Source organism: Mustela putorius, unplaced genomic scaffold, assembly GCF_011764305.1.
Source record: "Mustela putorius furo isolate JIRA1106 unplaced genomic scaffold, ASM1176430v1.1 tig00537284_pilon_pilon_pilon, whole genome shotgun sequence".
In the NCBI taxonomy this organism is placed as follows: domain Eukaryota; kingdom Metazoa; phylum Chordata; class Mammalia; order Carnivora; family Mustelidae; genus Mustela; species Mustela putorius.
The window spans coordinates 4,311,739-4,327,302 of record NW_025422422.1 but is presented as its reverse complement, the minus strand read 5'-3'; the positions used below and the strand labels follow the sequence as shown (position 1 = coordinate 4,327,302).

The 15,564-nt window shown below is 39.0% G+C and overlaps 1 protein-coding gene across 5 annotated transcripts in view; it reads right to left on the bottom strand.

Annotated features, from left to right (window-relative positions):
• Positions 1 to 15,564, bottom strand: part of SMC6 (structural maintenance of chromosomes 6) — a 75,475-nt gene that overhangs the window by 57,982 nt on the left and 1,929 nt on the right. For 3 of the 5 annotated variants that reach the window (XM_013052936.2, XM_045073820.1, XM_045073821.1), the window contains exons 2-4: positions 9,840 to 9,982; positions 8,057 to 8,174; positions 5,821 to 5,926 (exon numbers count right to left, since the gene is read on the bottom strand). In XM_013052936.2, coding sequence (XP_012908390.1) covers positions 5,821 to 5,926; positions 8,057 to 8,174; positions 9,840 to 9,977 — 362 coding nt within the window. In that variant the 5' untranslated portion in view covers positions 9,978 to 9,982. Of the gene's footprint in view, positions 1 to 5,820; positions 5,927 to 8,056; positions 8,175 to 9,839; positions 9,983 to 10,895; positions 11,104 to 15,564 lie in introns of those variants that run through there. The other 2 variants (XM_013052937.2, XM_045073822.1) reach the window with 2 other exon arrangements.

Below are 15,564 nucleotides of genomic sequence, written 5' to 3'. Positions count from 1 at the left end.
ACATAATTAGGACAGATACGTTCCTGAAAAATTGTAATTAATAGGATTTTTAAAAGCTCCTGAGTTGGTTTTAATAAATACTCAAGGCTGTAAACCATTAACTGAAGTATAGTAGGGGAAGGGCAACTGGCCTACCGTAAGGAGAAAAAATATTTTATTTCACTAGCTAATATGATTACCTAGTATTAAGTGAATGCACCTCATGAAAACATTTAAAAAATAAAGTGAGTACAGAGAAACAAAAGCAAAAATGAACTATGGGGACTTCATCAGGATAAAAAGCTTTTGCATAGCAAAGGAAACAGTCAACAAAACTAAAAGGTAACCTACAGAATGGGAGGACATATTTGCAAATGTCTTATCAGATAAAGGGCTGGTATCCAAAATCTACAAAGAACTTATCAAACTCAACACCCAAAAAACAAAAAATCCAGTCAAGAAATGGGCACAAGACAAAGAAGAAACCAGAAACCAAACTGGTTTGGTTTCTGGTTTCTTCTTTGTATGAAGACATACAAATGGCCAACAGACACATGAAAACATGCTCAGTAACACTTGACATCAGGGAAATACAAATCAAAACCACAATGGGATACCACCTCACACCAGTCAGAATGGCTAAAATTAACAACTCAGGAAAACAGATGTTGGTGAAGATGCAGAGAAAGAGGGGACCATCTCACACTGTTGGTGGGAATGCAAGCTGGTGCAGCCACTCTGGAAAACAGTATGGAGGTTCCTCAAAAAGTTGAAAATAGAGCTACCCTATGACCCAGCAGTTGCACCTCTAGGTATTTATCCAAAAGCTACAAACACAGTGATTTGAAGGGGCACCTGCACCCCAATGTTTACAGCAGCAATGCCCATACTACCCAAAATAGGGAAAGAGCCCAGACACCCACTGACAGATGAAGAGATAAAGATGTGGTGTATACATGCATTGGAATATCACTCAGCCATCAAGAAGAATGAAATCTTGCCATTTGCAATGACATGGACAGAACCAGAGGATGTTATGCTAAGTGAAAAAAATCAGAAAAAGACAAATATTATATGATTTCACTCATATGTGGAATTTAAGAAACAAAACAGATAAACACAGGGGAAGGGAAGGAAAAATAAAATGGTAACAGAGAGGGAGATATACCATAACAGACTCTTTTTTTTTTATTTCAATGATTAGACTTTTATTTAAAAATTTTAAAATAATCCACTGATTATTTTTTTACAAATGTCCATGAATTTCTTTTTTTTTAATTTTTTATTTTTATAAACTATATAATATATTTTTATCCCCCGGGGTACAGGTATGTGAATCGCCAGGTTTACACACTTCACAGCACTCACCATAGCACATACCCTTCCCAATGTCCGTAACCCCACCCCCCTTCTCTCAGCCCCCCTCCCCCCAGCAACCCTTGAAAGACCCCTCCCCTAGAAAGACCCCTCCCTTAGTAGACAGATAGGATAACTAACCGCTTGTTTGCTTTTCTGTGAACCGCTGGCTTTTAGGCGTAAATTAGGTTATTAATTGCTCTTTTGCCCTTCTGTAACTGCTTGGCTTATAGAAATAATAGAAGACGCCATGATGGCACTCCTACCTTCCCCCTTCTTGTTCCCCCTCCCTGCCTCTCTCCTCCCGCGCGCCGGCCCTCAGAACCAATCAGCTTGTTCCCCCTTCCCGCCTCTCTCTTCGCACGCGCGCACACGGGTCCCCAAAGCCAATCAGCAAACTCCACTAAGGCCTTTTTCAAAAGTTCTAACTGTCCACCAATCAGTTGCGCCCCACCCAAAACTTGTTTGTACCTGTCTATAAAAACCCGGCACCACCCCAGCCGGGTGTGCTCAGCTAGCAGGAGCTGCTGACCACCCGCCGGCGCCTGCGTAACAATAAAGAACCTCTTGCTGATTGCATCCAGTGGCAGTGTTGGATTCTTGGGTAAGGGGATCCGCGGGTCTTCCACCCTCAGTTTGTTTTGTGAGATTAAGAGTCACTTATGGTTTGTCTCCCTCCCGATCCCACCATAACAGACTCTTAACAACAGAGACGAACTGAGGCTGCTGGAGGGGAGGCGGGCGAGAGGATGGGGTTGACTGGCTGATGGACATTAAGGAGGGCAATTAATGCAATGAGCCCTAGGTATTATACGCAACTGATGAAGCACTAAATTCTACCTTTGAAACTAAGAAACTATATGTTAATTAAACTAAACTTAAATAGAAAATTAAAAATAAAGTGACTATGTATATTTCCTCTCTGAATCATTAAACACCTCTCTTGATCGACAGCAAACATCTACTTTATTCTTTTCATTCCTAGCTACTCCTTGTATTTACATACCTTTAGTATTGTTAGAACTTTGGAGGCACTGGTATCCCGTTGTGACAGAATTTGGATAAAAAAAGGCAAGTTTTTCAAAAAATACTATGGCTGAGGAGAAAAGTTCCATAATAACTGCTCAAAACACCTGTACAAGGAGAGACACGGACAACTTTACTGGGCACTAACTGCTGTCTCCTCACCATCCTGATGTAGCTCATCCTGAATTGCGGTTAAGAGCCATGGAGCCCAATGTCTGTAAATATGGGAGACCCTTAAGTGAAGAGACTATCCATGGGAGTTCTTTCAGAATGACAACACAAACCAGTAGTGCCACAGAAAGAACGTGGCTTCTTTCTCAACTTGGGAAAAAAATCGATCTGCACAGAGGTATCTGGACCAGCAGACCAACGGGAAGAAGGAACAAGGAACAAGCCGTGTAAAACTACGACGCATCTGCTCTGTCCCCGGGTAGCTAGCTCATCTGCAGGAAGTTCTGCAGCCTTGACTGAATCAATCAGAAATGCAGAGTAGGAGAGTATGAGTTTTTGTCCCTCCATAACCCACTCCCAACGGCACAACTGATGTCAGAAATGGGACTGCTGCGAAGATCCCAAAGCCACCAGGGCTAGTATTCGGAAGGCCAGGGGAAAAAGCTGTGAACTAAACATGTTCAAGAAGAACCTGAATAACAAGGGGCATGAGACCTTGGATCACTGAGAGAGGTTTCCAGAGGAGCTGCATTAGGCCCCAGCACCACTGTAAAGGGTTGGTGGCTGACAGAGGGCCGACTCCCAGGTAAAGTACCTCAGGGCACAGTTCTCTGAACCTCACAGGACAAGCATTGCTACAGAGAGCTGAACCCCCCAACTGAGAGCCCAGGTGCTATCAACGGGGAGTGTGATGTTTGGCAGGGGTGCGTGGGGAGCAGTGGGGAGGAGAGTCCCAAGGACTCTCTTGAACCTGAGCCAAACCAACAGACCTTCTTCAGGCAAAGTGGGACAGCCACGATTTTAGATACAGAATCGACTAAGACTAAACTGAAAAGCTCCATGAGCTGATTCTGTAAAAAAGTGATGACAGAACCAGAGAATATAAAATAAGAAGAAATTCACAGATACTGAATATTTTAATCATTTATTTTAAAATGACTTATTTGTGGGAGAGAGAGCATGCACGCTCATAAGTGAGGTTTAAAGCGGGCGGGGGGAGAAGCAGAATCCCCAATGAGTGTGGAGCCCATTATGGGGCTGGATGGATCCCACAATCCTGAGATCATCCCACAACCCCTGAGCCGAAATCAAGAGTCAGACCCTCAACTGACTGAGCCAACAAGGCGCACCATGAAATTCACAGATATGAAACATTTTAAATGAAGAAGGGATGACTAGAAGAATAGTAATGGGTTTGAAAAAGCTGTTTTAAAGCTACTTTTTCAGACAAGGTCAGTAAAAAGGAGATTGAGCTCAGGAAAAGCTTTTAACTGTTATTAACTGTTTAAAATACATTAATATTCCTATCTACAGGCAGCTATATCCTTGAAAGTTGGTGATTCATGTAAGCTGGACTTTTCCTTTTTTAAGTGATATTCTGAGGACAAGTCTCAGAAAGAAGTTTCTGTTTGGGTCCAGATATTTCCCAAGTGGCTAAAAACAAAAAAACAAACAAACAAAAATTTAACCAAGACATAAAACATTCAGTGGTACAGAAAAAAAAATTTTTTTTTTCTACCTCGAAGTTCCTATTTGAAGGAGCAATGTGTTATCTGGCTAGGCAGACCATGTGATTGTTTGGACAACGAAGAAATGTATATTTAAGTATAATGAATTGAAACAGAGCTGGGACCATTAAAAATGTTGAAATAACTTATATTTGACATCAGATATCATTTGGTTGGGGACTACGGAGAGGAGAAGACCTTGCTAGGCTGGGACCCAAATAAGATAAGGAGAGACAGAAAATATGCTGTTTGTTACCAAGTAGTTTGTTTCCAAGGCCATACAGCATGGGAAATTATTTTCTGTGTATCTTCACCCCTTCTCCTGTGTCCACTTGGAACTCTGGCTTAGGGTTAAGATTCCCATGGTTTTCAGAGAGATACATGAAAAAACTGCAGTCCTGGTTTACAGCCCATCCCTGTTCTATATTTTAGTAATAAAACTGAAGTGACATGGATATGACACTGAGCAGAAGGAAAGTCTATTATACGAAAAAAGATCACTTAATTCTCAAAGTTCCAGAGGTTCTAGGCATGGGGCATGCAAGAGAGAAACGAGAGATGCAGACAGCCTCACTCTGAGAGCTAGTATAACAGAGTTTTGGGCTTCCAGTTTTTTGGAGACGCAAGGATCCCTTCAGAGTTACTTGAAGTTGTATTAAGAAAAGGAGATCAGGGCACCTGGGTGGTTCAGTGGGTTAAGCCGCTGCCTTCGGCTCAGGTCATGATCTCAGGGTCCTGGGATCGAGTCCCGCATCGGGCTCTCTGCTCAGCAGGAGCCTGCTTCCCCGCCTCTCTCTGCCTGCTTGTGATCTCTGTCAGTCAAATAAATAAATAAAATCTTAAAAAAAAAAAAAAAAAAAAAGAAAAGATCAGCCTGAAGAGTGGTCTTAATGGGCAAAAGGACCTAAGTCTAAGACAATGCAAACTAGGGAATTAAGAAAAAGTTACATGAAGGCAAGCTACATCAAAAAGAATTAGAAATGGGTCACCTGGGTGGCTCAGTCGGTTAAGCGTCTCTTGATTTCAGCTCGGCTCATAATTTCAGGTCTGTGGGATTGAGCCCCACACTGCGCTCCGTGCTCACTTGGAGTCGGGTTTATCCCTCTGCTCCCCCCACCCTTGTGCTCTCTCATTCAAATAAATAAATAAAATCTTAAAAAAAAAAAAAAAGAAAGAAAGAAAAAAATGTAAGCAGAGAGCCAATAAGGGTAGTTACATGACCATTCTCCAAGGGTCAAGATGGACCACAAACAGATGTGTGGATGTGGTCCTCAAATCGAACGCATTGGCAAACCACCTGAGTAAAGGACGTAAAATCAAAGACAGAGAGCAGAATACTTTTTTGGAATTCTTAGGGACTGGAGGCAGAAATTTTGCAGGGACCCTTGGCTGGTCATGGACTCTTTTGCCTGTATCATACTAATACGGACTTAGTGAAGTTTGGGTCAAAAGCCAGGAAAGTCCATTATTTATAAATATTCCTTTAAACAGAAATAATGCAGATTTATCACTGTTAGTTCTTTCTTCCAAAAAGGTAAAAGAAACAAGAGTATAAGAGGGCAGGCACATGGAAATACCTTACACAAGCTTTCTGTCTGGAGAGAGTAATGACAACAGAGGCCACGCAGGCAACAGGGACCAAGAGAAAGGAATGGAAAAAGAGGACTGTTCTGCTCTAGTTCTGGGAAATCAGTCCATTTCCTACCATGTTTATACAAATCTACAGTAAGCTGCTTCTTACTAAAGAATTGAAAAATCCATGTAGAACGCAAACACTTACTTCTGTCCATCTTTCACAAAACCTTTCAAAGAAGAGCCTCTATTAGTAGCGACAGCTTTTCCTCCAAGGCCGACGATGAGAGCTGTGAGTACTGCGCTCTTCCCACCTAACGAGACAGGTGTTGAAAAAAAAATCACACTCATTAAAGAGAGAGTAATAAAAAGGCTGACTCCTCCCATTTGATGCACAAAGATTTCTGAATGAAAATGTAAATTAGTTCTAACCCTGAAATGAACTGTTACACTTCCATTATCATTTTCTTTCAGCGAACTTAAAAAATTTATACCTATCATGAGATATTTAGCTGCCGCTACTAGAAAAAAATTAGTATGATTCAGGAATCAAATTTTTGGCACTAACAGGGAAATGGAAAAAATGGTTGCTATCTTTTCAACCTACAAGTCTCACTGTTGCATCTTGGTCCATCAACCTATCAAAAACGAGTCTATCTTTCTAATTACACATGTATACTTGATTCACCTGATTTTTATTACATTCTAATTTAGGCATAATTTACTTTTTCCACAAATTCAGAGAAGTCAGAAACTATTTTTAACAACCCTTGAATGCAAACAAGCCCCACAGGGACAGGGATGTTGTTTGTTTTCTTCAATGCTGTTTGTTTTCTTCAATATCTCCAAGAGCAGCCCATCATAGGCACTCTGCTATTTAACAAATGAATGAACTTAAATATGAAAAAATCATCAGTCATACAGATGGAATGTTTCTGTGTAATATTTTGACAATTATTATTCATAATTTGAAAATTATTCATCTCCTAGCTCTCTGAAAAGTACACTTCTTCCTATGCCAACAGATATAAAATATCACAAGCTGAAATTTCAAAATCTAAACAATTACCCAGGATATGTAATCATTTTCTGAACTCCACAATCAACCAATTAAATCAACTCTTACGAGGCCATCATTTTCCACAATATAACCCAAATTAACCCAAATATACCACTGGTTAACCTGATTTAGTTCTTGGAATGCCTTTTGAGTCTCTAAATCTCTGCTTGTTCATTTCCAAATTCAATGCCTCCACTATTTGCATTATTTCTTCTTCTCTCAGTTTTATTAATAAAATCACTGCTTCAAAATTAAAAACAAAAACAAAGAAAAGACCTAATTGCAGAACCTATCAGCCTTTCCTTATTTCTTATCCTGTGGGACCTCCCAGTAGCACTGGATCCCTCTGTCCATTCTCTCCTTCTTATAACATTTTCCTCTTGACCGAATATAGCACAGGAGAAACAAAGAACACCTACTAAACACTCAACAGAATTCAGAGCTGCACAGGCCTAAGGTCCCTTCTAGCACACCACCAGCTGCAGGCTCTGACAAGCCTCCTCTCCGTGTATGGCTCAATTAAGTTGTCAACAGCTCAGGCCTGGCTGGTCCATCACAAAAGCTGCCTAACAGGTCTTTTTAACCCCTGTGTCTCTCCCCTTCTGATCCATTCTCTACAACATGGCCACTTTGTTTCACAAATCTTGACCATGTCATCCCTTACTCATAAACTTTAACTGGTTCTCCACTGACTTTTGAACATAACACAAAAATCCTTATCATGGCATTGAAGATTCTCACCAATGTCACCTACAACAGGACTCTCCAGTGTCAGCTTCTACCCCTCCCTATCATGTAGGATATGACAAAGCCATATAAGGTTGTTCACCACTGTCCATGCACGTCTATTTCTACTCCTTCAAACCTGTGCTGATGAGCAATCTTTGCCTGAAACATCTCAGACTCTTCTTCCCCAGTGAGATCTGCACAATCTGTCATTTTCATTCAAGTGCCACCACAAATACCACCTCCTCTCCAAGTTTCATTGGCCACAGTGAGAATTAGTTTCTTTCATGTTTGGATTCTCATGGCACTCTGTTTGGGCTCTGTCATAACATTGAATAGATGTAAGATGCAAGGCTGCCTCAATCATAATGAGGGTTGCTTGTCCACTCTTCTAGGGTATGAATTTCAAAACAAATGGATTAAAAAAAAAGTAAGCAGGAAATGTTTATTCTTACTACATAAATAATAAACTGACAGTTAACTCCTAATTTTCTTAAAGTGTAGACTGACAGCAAATACTGAAAATACTCATGACTGTAAGTTTATAGATCTAAAACTTAGATTTATCAGCATTCAGTTACCTTTTTACAAAAATTAATGCATTCTAACTGTAAAGTACTGCTCAAAGTCAAATAAGGAGGAGGACAAAAGCACTTACTTCCATTGTTACCAACAACAAAGTTGACATTAGAACCAAATTTAAAGGGTCCAAGCATCGAATGACACATAAAGTTTCTTAGCTGAATACTCTCAATTATTCCAACTTCTGCTGCAGTCTATTAACCCAAAAAAAGGGGGAGGGAGAGAGAAAACAATTAATCTAATAAACCCACTATAACCATCTAAACATTTGGAGAAAGTTCAGCGGTGTAATTAAAGAAAAAAGTTATAGTAAGTGATTAATGAATGGGAACCTTCTATGAGTAATCACTCATTCTAGAGTCCTTCAAGGATCTAATAATTGTTATCACATAGTTTCTCAATAGGACAATGCTAATGTTTTGAGTCAGATAATTATTTTGTTGGAGGAGAGCTGCCTGGTGCATTTTGAGAATTTTAGCAATATCCCTACCTTGTACCCACGAGATGCTAGTAGCACACATCTAACCCCAAGTTGTGACAACCAAAAAAATATCCGGACATTGTTAAATGTCCCCACGAAAGGTGGGGGGTTGCAAAATCCCCCCTTGATTGAGAACTACTGATACAGTCACATTTTTAAATCTTTTTTAACAGTGTGTTTAAAAACTCCTGTTTTCTCTTTTCTGGACACCATCTTATTAAAAAGCATAGACACATCCTTGTATGAGCAGAATATTGGAAATTATGGTTGAAGACTTTTTAAAGTAAATTTTTATTCTGATCTAACTGATGCAGTTGCAAGAATAGAGAGATCCTGTGAATTCTCTACTCCGTTTCCACCCACAGTAAATCTTACAAACTGTAGTACAGTATCACAACAGGATACTGACATTGATCCAGTCAAGATATAGAACATTTCCAACACCACAAGGATTCCTCACGTTGCCCCTTTTATAGCCAAGCCACATCCCACCAAATCTACCTCTATCTTAACTCCTGCTCCACTAATCTGTTCTCAATTTCTGTAACACTGTCACTTCACAAATGGTATAGAAATGACTATTGTTGCCTACACCGGGGGTTCACTGCTAAGTAGTTTTTCATGGTATGAATGTACCACAGTGTTTAACTGTTCACTCAATGAATGACACCTGGGTTGTTTCAGTTTTGGGCTATTATAAATAAAGCTGCTATAAACATTCATGTATAGATTTTTGTGTGAAGGTATATCTTCATTTCTCTGGGATAAATGCTGGATTTTATGGTAGGCTGTTGTTGCATGTTAAATAAAAAATAAAATAAAATAAAGTAAAATAAAGAACAGCCAAACTATTTTTCAGAGTAGCTGTATCATTTTACATTCCCACCAGCAATCCATGAATAATCCGGTTTCTCTGCACCCTTGCCAGCATTTGCACTTGTCACTGCTGTCATGTTTAATTTCACACATTCTGATGGGTGTGTAGTGATATCTCATTGTGGTCTTAATTTGCACTTCCTCAGTAACAATTGATTTTGAACATCATGTCACGTCACATCCCCTATTGTCCTTCTGAAACCTTCTAAAGGGTTGATGTTACAGGTTTGTTCCTGTTACCAGTAATTTGTGCCTTTCTTCTTTTCTTCCGTTGGTAGCTTTGTTAGAGGGTTGTCACACTTACTGATCATTCCAAAGAACAAGCTCTTTGTTTTCTTTACCAACTGATTCTAATAGTTAACATAAATGTCAAGAGAAGTCGTATTATTTCACCTTAGTTGGTTTTTTAAAAATCATACTGCCTTCCCTAATATTGAATTATCAAGAATATGACATATAAATGAGATGCAAGAACCACGCCAGGCCCCAAATTTTCACTTACCAAAGTAGAGGTACCATTAGTGAAAGAAACTGTACATTCATCTTCATCACCGTCTTTGTCAAAGTCATCCAACTCTTCTTGTCTCGGTCTTTTGGCATTTTCAGGAGAGAAGAAATTTTCTTCCTTTCTTTTGGCCATCAGGTCTGAACATGTATTAGAGTAACAATGAAGTAAATCAAGAAATCCATATGATTGTTCCATACATATTAAACTTAACAAAATAAAGGAGACAAAGCTTAAGTACTATGTCCATTAGTTTTTACTTTTAAGAAAGTTGAAATATCATCTATAGAGGAGGAGGAGGCCATAAGACAAAAAATAGGGCAACAAGATAGATTTTCCCCTCAGGTCTTCAGAAAGAAACACAGCCTGACCCTCACTTCAATTTTAGCCCCAGGAGTCATGTCAGACTTCTAACCTGCAGAAGTATAAGGTAATAAATGTATGTTGTCATCTTTTTAAATCATGTGCATATGCTACACTAGTTGATTTTACTTCAGAGTTATTCATGGCCAAGATTTTATTGATATGGGCCTCCCTGAAAGTTCTGACTCCTGAACGGACAAATGGTAAAAGATTTTGTGAAACTATAGTTTCTAGTTTCCTAGATCTAACAGAGATATCATAATACCTTCTGAAATTATCCCACAGCAATCATTTGATTTTTCAGATAAAACTATAAGTAGTTTCCCTTAATCATTCCCTAAAGAAGTAGTCCATGCTGTCTTTTTTTTAAACCAATGTACTATGAAATTAATGCCTAGAAAACTAATGTATTTAAAATTACACAAGATTTTCTGAACATATGAAAACTGCACCTCAAGTCAAACCTGACTTAAATGTTATGCCTACTGATAGCGGCTTTTATTTTCTCTATAAAATACAGTTTAGACTTACGATGTGTACTTAATAACTATTTGCTGAGTAACGAAGAGAAAAATACACAATATAGGTAATCAAAAATGTCTCAGATACAAGGAAAGAACAAGAAGAATAGCTCTGGTCTTGATCCATTTAAGTCCTTCAAGTACTATACCATAGCAACAAGGTCTGTACCAGGTACTGGGCAGCAAGAGAGCAACTGAGGTTTTCTCTCTCTTGATTTTGGACTGATGAACTCCAGTTTGTCCTCACTAGAGATGACAGCCCTATGTGATGATATGCACACAGGGCAACAAAGCCAGTCTTAGTGTACGTGTGTCCGAAGAGTGGGAGACTGGCGGAGTGGTGTCCCAAGAGATGTGCAGGAACCCAAATGGGGCCTCTGGAGAAGAAAAGTGAGCAAGGAAAGGAGGGTGAAAGAGGAAGAGACATCCATACAGTGTTTAATTTTTTAACCCACTGCTTTCCAAACTTATATGGATATAAACAATCTTACAGAAATATCTGTGCATATTTGGGGAACTATCTCTGTCAGGCTTGGTTATCTTTTTTAAAATTTATTTATTTGACACACAGAGAGAAGGAAAGAGCAAGCACAAGCAGGGGGAGTGGCAGGAAGGGGAGAAACAGACTCCCCACTGAGCAAGGAGCCCAATGCTGCAGGACTTGATCCCAGGACCCTGGGATCATGACCTGAGCCAAAGGCAGCCACTTAACCAACTGAGCGACCCAGGCACCCCAAGGGTTGGTTATTTTCACAATGCATGTCTCATTAAATGAACTGAGTGGTTTTCCCATCCTTTTAAGGCTCTGAAATCACTGCTACTGCATGACAAATTAAATGTTTTTTCCAAGACAGAAAGAAGTAGAATTAAAGCTATTACAAAGTGGAGACTGCTTAAAAGTTAACTTCATAAAATCACTTAAATTACTTTCTTGTACACCAGTTTTTACAGGTTCACTATATCCTCCTGAATCAATTTTTCTGTAATTTTATTTTGCAAAACCTCACAGTTACTACAAAAGATTATCTTATGTTTTGTAAAATCCTCAACTATAGTCATGTCTCCTTCATGCAAATTCTATTTAATTAAACTTGGAAATATTTTCTTCAAAAACTAGATCTTTACTTTATCAGATCTAGATTTTCCTTAATGGGAATATTTTAATGTTTATTCATATATATTTTTTTAAGATTTTATTTATTTATTTGACAGAGAGAGAGAGAGAGATCACAAGTAGGCAGAGAGGAAGGGAAGCAGGCTCCCTGCTGAGCAGAGAGCACCATGTGGGGCTTGATCCCAGGACCCTGTGATCATTACCTGAGCCGAAGGCAGAGGCTTTAACCCACTGAGCCATCCAGGTGCCCCTATTCATATTTTTTATACAACAAATATAAAGGATATACAGTGGGTCTAGGGGTCAATCTTTTATTCTTTCTCTCGAACTGCAAGTTAAAAAAGCAATCAGAGGCTTCCACTTCTAGGAAAATGGAATAGATATACTTCTCCCTATTCCTCTTGCTGGGCAAAACTAAAAACTTTGGAAATTACATATATAACAAACATAAGACAACTCTGAATGAGAAGGCGACGGATTGGCCAGGGACCTTAGGACACAAGGAATGACATCATGATGAGTTCCCTGAGTTTTTGTTTTGCCTCAAATACACCAGACTTGGAGAAGACAGCAACTGGGGGAAACACAACAGGTGCAGGGGGAAAAAAGGGGCTAATGAAAGCTTGCTCTCTCTAGCCGAAGGACCAGAAAAAGGGCATCCTAACAAGAAAGAAAACTTTTAGACAGTAATACCAAATACCACAAAACAAAAAGCAAACCAAAACAAATGAACAAAAACAAACAAACAAAAAACAAAAAACAAAAAACCCCAACAACTGTGATGCTCCTTCTACTTTCCCAACAACACACACACTAGCAAAAGCCAATCAGGTAGCCTGGACTTCCACCTTTTAAGGCCATAAGGAGCCCAACTGGGCTAGTGTCAGAGAATGCTATGTAGCCCAAATAGAGAGCCATGATAATGGTGTCAGTGGGGCCCACCTGGGAAGCCTAGATGTCTGATCAGGCAGTTACAGGGTGCTACTTACTCCCATTTTCCTTTGGGTAGTATTCCATGAGACCTTTTACCCCTGCCCAGAGAGGTAAAGTACACAGAAGCCACGTGGAACGCCAAAATTGCCACTCATCCCATGTGTCACTGAGGCTAAGGAAGGAGCTCTGGTCAAGTTCTAGACCTGAGTCTTTGCATCTACAGCCTAATACCCTATGGTATTTATTAGATCAAATCTGAAGAACATTTAACCTAAACAAATGCCTGAGACAGTATCAGCATGACAGTCATAATTACATAATATTCAACATCTGTTCTTTTAATAATCGAATGTTAATTTTGAATCTCTTAAGCAAGTCAAACAAAACTTAAAAATCCAAGCTAGTTCTCAAACTATTTAATAAGAGTCAATGTAGGGCGCCTGAGTGGCTCAGTGGGCTAAGGCCTCTGCCTTTGGCTCAGGTCACGATCTCGGGGTCCTGGGATCAAGTCCCACATGGGGCTTTCTGCTCGGCAGGGAGCCTGCTTCCCCCCCCACCCCACCCCTCACCCCCGCCTCTCTGCCTACTTGTGATCTCTGTCTGTCAAATAAATAAATAAAATCTTTAAAAAAAAACGAAAAACAAAACAAAGTCTATGTATATTAGTTTGTTGTTGCTTGTTGCTAACTTAAATTTCCTGGAATACCACCAAGCCATTATTTTCCCAAAAATTCTTTCTCTCCCACCCATTCTCTATTTCCTTCTCAATTACTGAGCAGTAATTTATTTATTGTAGGAAAACAGAGAGGACAAATTACCATTTGGTTTTCCCCGCATTAAGTTCCTTTTTAGATACAGTTTTCATTAATGCCCAATAATGATCTTGCAATTAGCAGGCACTCAGACATCAGCTGACTGGTTTTAGTATCTTACCATGAAAACATGGTAGTTTTTCAAGTAAAACTGGGGGAGGAAGGTGCATGTATAAATGTGGTTAAGCTTCTTACAGTGAATGTGAGATTCTGTACTACACAGAAGATGGTGTGCTACCTGATGACGATGTTTTTTATTTGCTGTGTTTGGCCTGGGATTTGCAGTTTGCTATTAGGTTGCCATGGTAACATGCACCTGACAGATAGTGAAGGATCCTACTTTTTAAAATACAAATCACTCTGTAATTTAATGATAATGGATTTTTAAAAACACATATGAATGTCCTGAGAGTTAGACACAAGTTAATACAGTAAAATTGTTTCTAAAGGCTAAAGAGACACATAAATAGATGCAAAGAAAAATACCGCTAATATTCTGAAATACAAAAGGGAAAAAAATCTCCTCTCGGATTTTCAATACATTCATAAAGCTCTTCATTTGTTTATTTACAATAAAAAAAGTCAGAATTAAAGAATACATCTCTCTCTCACAGGAAGCAAATCAGAGCAGAATAGTAACACATATGTAACTATCAATAAAAAATAAGTTCAAGAAGGAAAATTGGTAACCAATTCATTACAGCAAGTAAGTGAATAGGAAATTTGATAGATCAAATACACTTCAACAGGATTATAAATGCCTAAATTTTAAATTTTATTGTGAGCCATCTAATAATTCATACTTCTCATTAATATCCAAGTAGGGACTAAGAGCAGTCAGAGCAGATGTAACAGAACTGTATAAACAGTAGGAAATAATGGTCAAAAATAAAGGCAAATTGCTGCCACATCTGAATCTGCTGTGGAGTGTGTTTATGGCATCTCCAACCCTGCCCCTCCCACTACCACCGACACACTCAGTTCTGCATTAAACGACCTCATTTTTATGTAGTGAACTAATTAAGCACATTGCTTGGGATATACCATAAAATCCTAAGATGCAATACACAATAAATAATAGAGTTAAGTGAAAAAAATTCAAAAGTCCATCTATCAAACCATTCTAGATCAGCAAAACTGGGAAGCACTAAGCACAACATTCCAGATAATAAAATCTGAACACTCGGATTTGTGTTTTAATAACATTCCTGTGGCCTCAACCTAGAGGACAGATAAAACACAGTGAGTGTGAATAGGGCCAAAAGAGCCCAGCTACTAAGGGTGAGGGGGCACTGAAGGAAAGCAGTGACAGTATCAGGGATGAGAGGAACAGAAGAAACCAAGAGATTTAAAAGTATGGGAGAAATGGGAGTAGAATTAACATTTGTTAAATATCTACTTATTACATGCTTAGCTTTTGAGATAAACACTTTATCTCCTTTAATCCTCAACATCCTTCTAAGTACTGTCCTTATTTTACAAAAGGGGATATTGAGACTCAAGAAGACCTTTTGCCCAGATGCAAGTAGCTGTAACTTAGCAGAACTCATATCTAAACCCAGGTTTGTCAAAATCCAAAGTCAAACCTCTTCAACGCCCAGGTTCCTCCAGGCATGAACAACTAACTAAGCTTGTTTATAGGCAGTGAAATTGGCTATTAATTTATTCATCTTCTTATCTATCTTTCGTTAATGTATAAAACTACAAAAAGGACTGAAATGTGATGTGTCCTTCTAATGTTAGTATTTGAGCCAATTAAAACTTGGGGCTTTCAAAAACTTCATTTTGTGTTTCATATTTAGAAACAATCTTCACACAACGCTAAATGCCATAATAAGTACACAGTGCAGGTTTGGAAAGAAAAGGGGTAAATAATACATTTATTTTGTCTCGAAACACTGAGTTGGAAGTGTTTCTAGGATATTGAGAAGGAGTAAAATATACTCCGCAGTAAGGGTAGATTTGGGAGTGGTGCTGAG